The sequence below is a fragment of the Eumetopias jubatus genome, unplaced genomic scaffold (genome assembly GCF_037043125.1).
Source record: "Eumetopias jubatus isolate StellerSeaLion01/CBP00866 unplaced genomic scaffold, mEumJub1_p1.0 scaffold_5, whole genome shotgun sequence".
Classification (NCBI taxonomy): Eukaryota; Metazoa; Chordata; class Mammalia; order Carnivora; family Otariidae; genus Eumetopias; species Eumetopias jubatus.
In genome coordinates, this window is record NW_028274811.1 from 14,622,340 (window position 1) to 14,634,794 (window position 12,455).

Consider the following 12,455-nt stretch of genomic DNA (forward strand, 5'->3'; position numbering starts at 1 on the left):
ACTACAGTCACCATGCTGTACATTAGGTTCCTGGAACTTTCTTATCTTACAACTGAAAGTTTGTACCCTTTGACCAAAATCTCACATTTCCCCACCCCACAGCCCCTGGCAACCACCATTCTATTCTCTATTTCTATTAGTATAATGTTTTTAGATTCCATGTGTAAGTGGAATACATATATAGTGTATTTGTCTTTCTCTCTTTCACTTATTTACTTAGCATTATGCTGTCAGTGTTGTCACAAATGTCAGGATATTTTTCTTTTTTATGGCTGAATACTAGTCCATTGTGTATATATACCCTATTTTCTTTATCTACCCATCTGTTGTTGGACACTTAGGTTGTTTGCATGTCCTGGTTGTGAATAAATGCTGCAGTGAATATGGGAGTGCAGGTATTTCATTGAGATAACCATTTTATCATCTTTGGATATATACCCGGAAGTTGGATTGCTGAATCATATGGTAGTTCTATTTTTAATTTTTTTAGGAACTTTCCTACTGTTTTCCATAGCATCTATAACAGTTTACATTCCCAAAAAGAGTGCACAAGAATTTCCTTTGGTATACGTCTTCACCAACACGTTATCTCTTGTCTTTTTGATGACTGCCATTCTAATAGGTATAAGGTGATATCTCATTGTGGTTTTGATTTGTATTTCCCTAATGATTAGTGATGAAGAAATTTTTTTTCATATACCTACTAGCTACTTGTATGTCTTTTTTTGAAAAATGTCTATTCAAGTTCTTTACCTTTTTAAAAATCAGATTTTTTTTTTTTTTGCTATTGAGTTGAATGAGTTCCTTACATACTTTGGATATTAACTCCTTATCAGAGATGGTTTGCAAAATTTTCTCCCATTCTGTAGGTTGACTCACTGTTTGTGCTTTTGGTGTCATATCAAAAAAGTCATCACTAAGACCAATGTCAAGGAGCTTTTTCTCTGTGTTTTCTTCTAGGAGTTTTATGGTTTCAAGTCTTACATTTAAGTCTGTGATACATTTTGAGTTGATTTTTGTGTATAATGTAAGATAAGGTCCAGTTTTATTCTTTTGCATATGGATGTGCAGTTTCTCAACACCATTTATTAAAGAGACTATCCTTTCCCCGTTATGTATTCTTGGTGCCTTTGTCGAAGATTAGTTGACCGTATGTGCACAGGTTTATATCTGAGCTCATGATTCTCTGCCTTTTTTGTCCATGTGCCTGTCTTTATGCTAATAGCATACTGTTTTGGTTACTATAGCTTTGTAATATAGTTTGAGATCAGGAAGTGTGATGGCTGGAGCTTAGTTCTTGCTCAAGATTGCTTTGGCTTTTTGGTGTCTCCTGTGGTTTCATATGAATTTGGGGATTTTTTTTTTCCTGTGAAAAATGCCACTAGAATTTTAAGAGGGATTGCATTGAATCTATAGATTGCTTTGGATAGTATGGACGTTTAAACAGTATTCTTCCGGGGCGCCTGGGTGTCTCAGTTGGTTAGGCAACTGCCTTCGGCTCGGGTCATGATCCTGGAGTCCCGGGATCGAGTCCCGCATCAGGCTCCCTGCTCAGCGGGGAGTCTGCTTCTCTCTCTGACCCTCTTCCCTCTCGTGCTCTCTCTCTCTCATTCTCTGTCAAATAGATAAATAAAATCTTAAAAAAAAGTCTTTAAACAGTATTCTTCCAATCTAAGAACACAAGATATTTTTCCATTTATCTGTGTCATCTTCAATTTCTTTAATCAGTGTTTTATAGTTTTCAGTGTATAAGATCTTTCACCTTTTTAAAATTGATTAAGAATTTTACTTTTTGATGCTGTCATAAGTTTTCTTAAATTTCTTTTTTGAAAAATTCATTAACATAGAAATGCAACTGATTTTTGTGTATTAATTTCGTTTCCTACAACTTTGCTGAATTCATTTGTTCTAATTTTTTATTTTATATCTTTTGGTAGAGTCTTTAGGGTTTTCAATATATCTTGTTAAATGTAAACAGAAAGTTTATGTATTTCTTTCCAATTTGGATGCCTTTTATTTTTTTTTCATGCCTAATTGCTCTGGCAAGGACTTTTAGTACTTTTGAATAGACGTAATGAGAGTGGGCATCCTTGCCTTTCTCCTGATCTTACAGAAAAGCTTTGAGCTTTTCACCATTGAATATGGTGTTCATATTGTGGGCTTGTCATGTATGGTCCTTACTGAACTGTACTTGTATATCAGGGATGAATCCCACTTGACTGTGGTGTGTAATCTTTTTAATGTGCTGTTGAAATTGGTTTGCTAGTGTTTTGTTGAGGATTTTTGTATTTATGTCAACCAGGGATATTGGCATGTAATTTTCTTTTCCTGTAGTGCCCTTGTCTAGATTTCTGCTGGCTTTGCAGAATGAATTTGAAAGTATTCCCTCTTCAGTTTTTGGAAGACCTTGAGAAAGATTGGCATTAATTCTTCTTCAAATGTTTGGTAGAAATCACTGGTGAAGCCCTCTGATCCGGGCTTTTATTTGTTGGGAGGTTTTCATTACTGATTCAGTTGATGTATTATGTTTTCTCTGTTTTAATTTCTAAGAGAGAAAGTATTGATAGTGATAATGTACAAAAACTAAAGCCATTGAGGAGGGGTATGGGAGGATGGTTAACCTTAATATTTTCTTAAGAGTACAAAGAATTCCTGACACTAGAGAGTTTGAGAACCATTGCTTTATAGTATTCTTTTGTATGATTATACTATGGTTCATTTTATATTCCATTGTTGGTGGATGTTTGAGTTGGTTCTACTTTGGGGTATTTATGAATAGCTACAGATGTTCTTATTCATGTGTTTTAGTGCACATATGGACACATTTCTATTGGGTATAAACTTAGAAGTAGAATTGCTAGATTATTGGGTAGGCCTGTGTTTAGCTTTCCAAAGTAGTTGCACCATAATAATTTACATTCCTGTCAGCGGTTATGGGAGTTCTGGTTGCTTCAAAGTCCAAATAAGACATTCTTAATTATGGGAAGAAATTAGAGAAAAATTATTAAATTCATGCCAGTGTTTGTTTATAAGGCACTGAGTGATAGCATAACAGAGTAAGAGCATGTCCTTTCCCTCTAGTTATAACTAGGTTTCAGTCTTAGTTGTGCCTCCTGCTGGTTCTGAGACTTGAGCCAATTACTCAGTCTGTCAAAGCTTAATTTTCCTTAGCAGTAAAATGGGGTGATGATAGTAAGTACTTCACAGAATTTGTTGTAGGGATTAAATGGGTTACCAGTGAAAAGCACTTAGTATTGGCTTGTGGTATAGTGCCAAAGAGAAGAAAATAGGCCTGGAAGACTATAGTGAGTGAAAGATGAAAGAAAGCACAAAAAAGTGATAGCATTTTTTGTTTTAACTTTTTGAAAACAATTATTTAGGTTTTTTTTTTTTTTAAGATTTTATTTATTTATTCATGAGAGACAGAGGGAGAGAGAGAGAGAGAGAGAGAGAAGCAGAGGGAGAAGCAGGCTCCCAAGGAGCAGGGAGCCAGATGCGGGACTCGATCCCAGGACCCTGGGATCATGACCTGAGCCAAAGGCAGACGCTTAACCATCTGAGCCACCCAGGCGCCCTTATTTAGGTTTTAGATGTTTTCATTACTACATAGAAATAACTATTTAGAACTATATCCAGCTAGGCTGTCATTGAAAACAGAAGGAGAGATAAAAAGCTTCCAGGACAAACAAAAACTAAAGGAATTTGCAAACACAAAGCCAGCCCTACAAGAAATATTAAAAGGGGTCCTCTAAGCAAAGAGAGCCTAAAAGCAACATAGACCAGAAAAGAACACAGACAATATGCAGTAACAGTCACCTTACAGGCAATACAATGGCACTAAATTCATATCTTTCAGTAGTTACCCTGAATGTAAATGGGCTAAATGCCCCAATCAAAAGACACAGGCTATCAGATTGGGTAAAAAAACAAGAACCCATCGATATGCTGTCTGCAAGAGACTCATTTTAGACCTGAAGACACCCCCAGATTGAAAGTGAGGGGGTGGAAAACCATTTACCATGCTAATGGACACCAAAAGAAAGCTGGAGTGGCAATCCTTATATCAGACAAATTAGATTTTAAACCGAAGACTGTAATAATTAGAGATGAGGAAGGACACTATATCCTACTTAAAGGGTCTATCCAACAAGAAGATCTAACAGTTGTAAATATCTATGCCCCTAACATGGGAGCAGCCAGTTATATAAGGCAGTTAATAACAAAAGCAAAGAAACACATCAACAACAATACAGTAATAGTGGGGGACTTTAACACCCCCCTCACTGAAATGGACAGATCATCTAAGCAAAAGATCAACAAGGAAATAAAGACTTTAAATGACACACTGGACCAAATGGACTTCACAGATCTATTCAGAACATTCCATCCCAAAGGAACAAAATACACATTTCTTCTCTAGCGCCCATGGAACATTCTCCAGAATAGATCACATCCTAGGTCACAGATCAGGTCTCAACTGATACCAAAAGATTGGGATCATTCCCTGCATATTTTCAGACCACAATGCTTTGAAACTAGAACTCAATCACAAGAGGAAAGTCAGAAAGAACTCAAATACATGGAGGCTAAAGAGCATCCTACTAAAGAATGAATGGGTCAACGAGGAAATTAAAGAAGGATTAAAAAAACTCATGGAAACAAATGAAAATGAAAACACAACTGTGCAAAATCTTTGGGATACAGCAAAGGCAGTCCTGAGAGGAAAGTATATAGCAATACAAGCCTTTCTCAAGAAACAAGAAAGGTCTCAAATACACAACCTAACCCTACACCTAAAGGAGCTGGAGAAAGACAGCAAATAAAGCCTAAACCCAGCAGAAGAGAAATAATAAAGACAGAGCAGAAATCAATGAACTAGAAACCAAAAGAACAGTAGAACAGATCAACAAAACTAGGAGCTGGTTCTTTGAAAGAATTAACAAGATTGATAAACCCCTGGCCAGACTTACCAGAAAGAAAAGAGAAATGACCCAAATCAACAAAATCATGAATGAAAGAGGAGAGCTCACAACCAACACCAAAGAAATACAAACAATTCTAAGAACATATTATGAGCAACTCTATGCCAGCAAATTAGATAACCTGGAAGAAATGGATGCATTCCTAGAGATGTATCAACTACCAAAACTGAACCAGGAAGAAATAGAAAACCTGAACAGACCTATAACCACTAAGGAAATTGAAGCAGTCATCAAAAATCTTCCAAGAAACAAAAGCCCAGGGCCAGATGGCTTCCCAGGGAAATTCTCCCAAACATTTCAAGAAGAATTAATACCTATTCTCCTGAAACTGTTCCAAAAAATAGAAATGGAAGGAAAACTTCCAAACTCATTTTATGAGGCCACCATTACCTTGATCCCCAAACCAGACAAAGACCCCATCAAAAAGAAGAATTACCAATATCCTTGATGAACATGGATGCAAAAATTCTCACCAAAATACTAGCCAATAGGATCCAACAGTATATTAAAAGGATTATTCACCACGACCAAGTGGGATTTATCCCTGGGCTGCAAGGTTGGTTCAACATCTGCAAATCAATCAGTGTGATACAATACATTAATAAAAGAAAGAACAAGAACCCTACGATCTTTTCAATAGATGCAGAAAAAGCATTTGGGAAAGTACAGCATCCTTTCTCGATCAAAACGCTTCAGAGTATAGGGATAGAGGGTACACACCTCCATATCATAAGAGCCATCTATGAAAACCCCACAGCGAATATCATTCTCAATGGGGAAAAACTGAGAGCTTTCCCCCTAAGGTCAGGAACGCGGCAGGGATGTCCACTATCACCACTGCTATTCAACATAGTATTAGAAGGCCTAACCACAGCAGTCAGACAACAAAAAGAAATCAAAGGCATCCAAATCAGCAAGGAAGAAGTCAAGCTCTCACTCTTCGCAGATGGTATGATACTTTATGTGGAAAACCCAAAAGACTCCACCCCAAAACTTCTAGAACTCATACAGGAATTCAGTAAAGTGGCAGGATATAAAATCAGTGCACAGAAATCAGTGGCATTCCTATACACCAACAACAAGACAGAAGAAAAAGAAATTATATTCTTCAAATGGCACTGTTGAAACGAATAAAGAAAAAGAGAAATGATGCTAAAGAGACACAATAACTACATGTAATCCCATAGTCTTAATCTTGTACTTAGTTCCTCTGTTTCACTGTACCCTCCCCCACTCTGATTGATTTAAGTCTTTGAATATGCATTATGTCAATGTGTTTTCAAAAGTCGTTTTTTCTTGTATCTCTTCCACTTCATCCTACCCACCTTTGTAGGTAATCAACTTTATTGTTCCCTAGTTTTATCCATCCTGTGTTTTTTATTGTAATAAACAGATCCATGAATGTTTTCTTATTTTCCTTGTCCCTTACCCAAAAAATGACATATATGTCCTTTTGTACTTTGCTTTTTTTCACTTAGTAATATTCCGTAGAAATCACTCCATGCCAGTCATAGATGGCTTCCTTCTTATTTTTACAGCTATATGATACTCCATTACAGTTATGTACTATAGCTTATTCAGCTAATCTCCTATACACAGCAGGCTTTTTAGGGAGATACATTTACAAATTCTTAAAAATGATTAAGAAACAGAATGTACTGCAAATATGGTTTGAGTCGGTGCATCCTGTGTTTAATTATACAATCAAATAAACTGTAAAAATTTAAGCTCTGTAATCAAGAATACCAGAAGATATTTATTCTAACCCCTAGCGTGAAGTGTAGACTGCAGTTGGTTATATCCCTTTTCTCCCCCATATAGTAGTTTATTGTCATCCATTAGTTATAACTCTAAGAGAAAAAGTGGGGACTGAAAGATAGATATTCCAGCTAAGATCAGTCATTTTCAGTTGATTTGAAGTTTACCAAAACTAGAGAGAGAAAGCTTTGTATGTTTTAGTACTGTCACTGAGAGAAAGTCAAATGACAGGCTGTACTAGTGTAATACAGCTGCAGCAAAAGAACAAGGGTAATTCAGAACTGGGTTAATCTTTGAATGATCAAGGGTTAATTGTATAATAAGTTGGTATCTTCCTCTCTCTAGGGCTGTGTTTATTTCTGGGATAACTATGCACTTCTCAACTCTGCAGATGTTTAGTACTTGTATTAAACAGTAATTTTGTGAGGAACTTCAGGATTAATATGAACTTAATTCGGGAAAATTTAGAGTTGTAGTTGACAAAAATAGTTGCTATACAGTATCTGAAAGTAGGTAGACAATTTTAGGTATGGCAAAAGGAAAGCAAAGTTATGAAGACATGTTTAAAATATATATATGTATATTTCAGTTAATGGAACTCAAGTTTTTTGTTTAATGAGTAGGAAATCTAAATTGTAAACATTTAAATTTTGACAATGTTTTGGGATACAGTGACTATCGGTATTTTATCAGAATTTAATATTGAGGGGAAAAATCAGTTTCTAAAATATTAAGATGTTTAGAGTATTACAAATGAAAATTTTTCTTAAATTAGTTTTTGGAATTTATTCTTGCTAATAGTCTTGTGACAAGCCTTGTGGTCCCACTGTGGATATTTATATAGGTGAGCCAGACCATCATGAGATTTTTTGTTTGTTTGTTTACTGAGCCAATTTTTTCCACTATGTGACGCCAGTAGAACCAAACTTGATTGTCCCTAATTCCTTTTTGGAAAATTCTAGGCAAGGATACTTAACTAGGGAAGTCCTTATGGTGTCATACAAATAGCACTAGATCAAGAATCAAAAGAGATCAAGATTCTGAAGCCTACTCTGCCACTAAGAAGTTATGTCCGCCTATTTCAGCCTCATTTTCTTGTCTGTAATGTGAGCAGACTTATTTGTATGTTCTCTCAAATACCTTTCCAAATATTTTTTGCTGGCATGTACAGAAACATTTTGGCTTTGGCAAAAATTAAGGTCATGAAGTATAAATTATTATTTTCTACATTAAGTAAGGTATATGTGCAGGTGCAAAAGTGGTGAGAAAGTAAATAATTACTAATACTTTTTTTGAACTTATTTTTGGATGGGAAAAAGTTTGTGATAGATTTTTTATTGTCAGTGTCGTACTTCATGGTGGCCTATATAAGTAAATTCCAGGAAGACAGCCACGAAGAAACTCCTGTGATCTAAGAAGTTAGAGAAAAGGATACAAAAAGAATTCTGGTTGGAAGAGTTCTGCTAATTGTAAAGTTCAGAAAGAGCTATAAAATGCTTGCTAACAAGCCTTGAACAATACCTTTTTATTTGTTTGGTTATGGTGGCTGTTTTTGAAGTTAAATACTTCATTTATTCCATATGCATTTATAAAGAAGTGCCTTCATTTAGAATTGGAGAATAGAGCAGAGAGCAAGATACACTTGAACCCTATCATTTTGTTTTGTAACTTGCAGTAATGAAAATGGATAATAGGCAAGATACTTACAAATTGTGTTACCTGCTATGAAGAAGAATAAATAGTAATGTGATGGAAAGTAATGAGAGAGAGGGAGAGTGTATGTGTGTGCACGCACACGGTTGGGAACTAGGACCTGAATGTTGAAAAAAAGCTAGCTAGACAAAGACCAGGCAGAAGAGAAGTAGATAAAACACAGTAAGGTAGAAAAAGATTGATACGCCCCAGGACAAAGAAAGGCAGTGCAGGGACAGGGCCAATGGAGGGATGGAAAGAGTAGCTTGAGATGAGTTTGGAGAATTAGGACAGTAAGGGCATAGAACCATGGTAGGGAGTTGATTTTATTCCAAGTGCAATGGGTAAACTCTCAGGGGATTTAAGCAGGACAAATTACTTGCTTTAATAAACATTTTTTAAAATATTCTTTTATTTATATTAGACTGAGAGCGAGAGAGATCACATGGGGGGAGGGAGAAGCAGACTCGCCGCTGAGCAGGGAGCCTGATGTGGAGCTCGATTCCAGGACCCTGGGATCATGACTTGAGCCGGAGGCAGACGTTAACCGTCTGAGCCACCCAGGCTTCCCTTTAATAAACATTTTTTTTTAAAGTTTACCCTTTTTGGGGTGCCTGGCTGGCTCAGTCAGTAGAACATACAACTCTTGATCTTGGAGTCATGAATTTGAGCCCCACGTTACATGTGGAGTCTACTTAAAAAAAAAAAAAAAAGCATGACTGTGTGTGGAAAGGAATTAGAGGGAAGCAAGAATGGAAGCAGTCAGACTATTAATAGTAGTGGAGGAAGGAGATGGTGGTAGCTTAGACAAGAGCAGTAGCATTTAGTGGAGGTGGAAGAAGTGAATATTTTGCAGACAGGACTGCCTGAATTTGCTGATGGGACTGAATATCAGAGGTAAAGGAAATATTCTCAAATAATAAGAGTTTTTTTTAAAAGGGATATTTAAACTTGCTCTGTTAAAACATAATAGTTAAAAAACAGTATTTAATGCTAGTATTCTACCTGATAAATACTTTGACAAGTTTATCCTTTTTATTTTATTTTTTCCTTTTTTATCCCCCCCCTTTTTTTTAGGCTTATGCATCTGGATGTGACATTGTTATACTGGGAAGTGATTTTGAAAGATTACAAATAATCCCAGGAGCTAAACATGGAAATATTCAAGTAGGATGTGTAGACTGCTCAATGCAACAAGGCAAGGTTTGTAATCTTGTAATGTGAGATTTGTTTTGAATATGGTTTTTGTCAGGATAATCTCCAAAGTGTGTATTTCCTATTGAATTTGAAGCTTGCTTTGTTTCAAGGACAATGTAGCTACACGTTTCTTTGGCTCCCTAAGATGCACCATAGAGAACAAAATTCCTGACTCTCTCAGATGTGTCTTAGAGATTGTCAGGAAGTCTGCTCTTACATAATTTCAAAATACAACATAATCTTTTTCTGTGAGTTGATAAGTATTATTCATAGAACAGGTCTAAAGCTTACTTATTTAAAAATTTGAAGAAAAGGAATGACAATAAACCTTCGATAGTAGATTGAATAATAAACTACTGAAGAGAATCATTTGTTAGAGTCATTCTTTCTCTGTACAGGTATCTCCTTATAATTTCTGGATAAACTTTGTACTAAAATGGAGGTCAGCTCTTCTAAAGTGCATAGTTTTTATTAATTCATTCCAAGTCTCTAAGATTAATTTATTCCAAGTCTATAAGAAAAATGAAAAATTTTGTTTGGATTTTTATTTGCATATGAAAAGTAACAAGTAACCTTGAAAATAGAACAACAACGAAAGAATCAGGTTGTGATTCTTTATCAGGTGAAGTACAGTTCTATATAGTAGCAGAATTGGTAGTCATAGTTAGTAGGCAGCATAGTGTAAAGCTAAATACAGCACCATGTAGGCATAGGTAGCCAGGCCTAGGTATACTTGTAGCTAGAGTGGGCTCAACTTTGCACATTTACTTAATTTTTTGCTGGATATTTAAATATATTATTGCACTATATGATTCCACTGAAACATTTTGTGTGAGGAATTAAATGGACCCAATCTTTTTTTTTTTTAATCTAATCATTTCTAATGAACCTGCCAGTCTGAAAAGTTACCTCTTAGTACCTAGTTTGGTGGTACTTATGGTAAAATGAGTTTTGGTTCTTACCATCTTTACCTGTTTCTTGGACTACTGTGTTACTCCTGTGCCACTTCCCTTTACAGTACAAGTGTCTCTCATCTGTCTTTCCTTTGTTCACATCTTTCATTCTCACTATATTACAAAAATGATTTTTATTATGGAATGTTGAAAATCCTTGAGACTTCCCCCCCTTCTCTTCATGTTTGTTTGATATCCAGCTCTATAGTTCTATAATCTTCATTATTGTATTAGAACTTGCTTATAACATCTACACTCACATAGGCCTGGCTATGTTGGAAATCCCATTTAATAACTTTAAATATGAGTTATGTTTTCATGATAACCTAGATTACATGACAGTCCAGATTAAAATAAACAGGTCATTTGGTTTCTGGTCTTTTTTTTTTCTTTTGAAGATTTTATTTATTTATTTGAGAGAGAGAGAGCACAAGTAGGGGGAGTGGCAGAGGAGAGGGAGAAGCAGACTCCCTGCTGAGCAGGGAGAGGGCCACCCATAGCGGGGCTCCAGACCAAGACCCTGGGATCATGACCTGAGCTGAAAGCAGACACTTAACCGACTGAGCCACCCAGGCATCCCCTATAGTCATTTTCATAAAGGGCAGATTTCCTTTGTGTCACAGATATTCATACAAATAAATGACTTCTCACCGTATCAGGAAGAAAGTTTGCAGGTTATGATACTTTGAGATTTCTGTTTGCCTTTAAGAAGGAAGTGCTGCTTGATACCGTAGACATCCAGTATTTTAGCATTACTGGTTTTTTTCTCTGTAGGACTTAATTAATTTTCATTAATTTTCATGAGAAAATTCATCTGCATTTCTCTTATTCATTTGCTTAAAAACATTCTTTGCATCCCGTTACCTTGGGAAAGTTCAAATTGTTCACCTTGGCATGAGGCCCTGTACAACCTGGCTTAGATCTGCCTTTTTGGACATATGTACATCATTCTGTTAGAAGGGACACTGTTCCATCTCAGCTGGTAGTCACCTCTAGGCGTACATTGCCTCTTCTTCTAATCTTTGCACTTGTGTTCATACTTGTGTTATGCCTTTTTTCTACAATTGAATATTCACTGCTCTTTGAAGTCTGACCCACTCTTAAAAGCCCAAACTAAATACTCCTTCCCAGACTGACTCAGTGCAGGTGATTTCTATGTCCTATGAACTTCTCGGAACAATTAAAAATAGCCATTGAAAGTTTTTTTCCATTACATCCTCGTTCCTTGCCCCCTTCTTCTCAAGATTATATTCTCTTATTTTTATCCCTTATACATTTTTGTATTTATCAGTCTTCATTTCTGATATTTCATTGTTCTTCATTGTGGCTCACCCAAGCTATAATAGTAGCCACTTTTTTAAAACAGAGCCATTGGTTGAAAGAGTAAATTTTAAAGATACTCAGACAAAATGGAGTATTGAAAAAAAAATTTCTTAGAGCATTCACAAAGGAATAGATCTAAGTTTTATTTTTAAAAAGCTAAATACACAGTGACAGAATTGCCAGCTTTGAAGACAGATAACCTAGAAATGGATTAAGTCCTATCTAATTTCCACTTGACAAGGAATATATCAATACATTTTTTTCTATGAGGAAGGGAATTAATATTTACCATGTATCTTACAGGTAGTTATATATAGATGCTTTACAGATGTTGTTTTAATCCTCGAACTGATTCCATTAGGAAGATAGTATTATGCATATTATAAATATATGTAGAGACACTAAGGTACAAAGAGATTAACTTGCTGGTTACTCAGTAAGTGACAGTACTGGAATTCTGACTCAGGTATGGTGGTCTCTTAAAACTGCTATTCTCAAGTATGATAAATGAAATTGTGTGGGGGGGCTTATTTTAAGTTGTACTATTAAT

The 12,455-nt window shown here is 35.8% G+C and overlaps 1 protein-coding gene across 3 annotated transcripts in view; it reads left to right on the forward strand.

The window, feature by feature from the left end:
* Positions 1-12,455, forward strand: part of DMXL1 (Dmx like 1) — a 127,889-nt gene that overhangs the window by 6,322 nt on the left and 109,112 nt on the right. For all 3 annotated transcript variants that reach the window (XM_088023239.1, XM_028103551.2, XM_028103552.2), the window contains exon 2: positions 9,510-9,635. In XM_088023239.1, the coding sequence (XP_087879365.1) occupies positions 9,510-9,635 (126 nt within the window). The remainder of the gene's footprint in view (positions 1-9,509; positions 9,636-12,455) is intronic.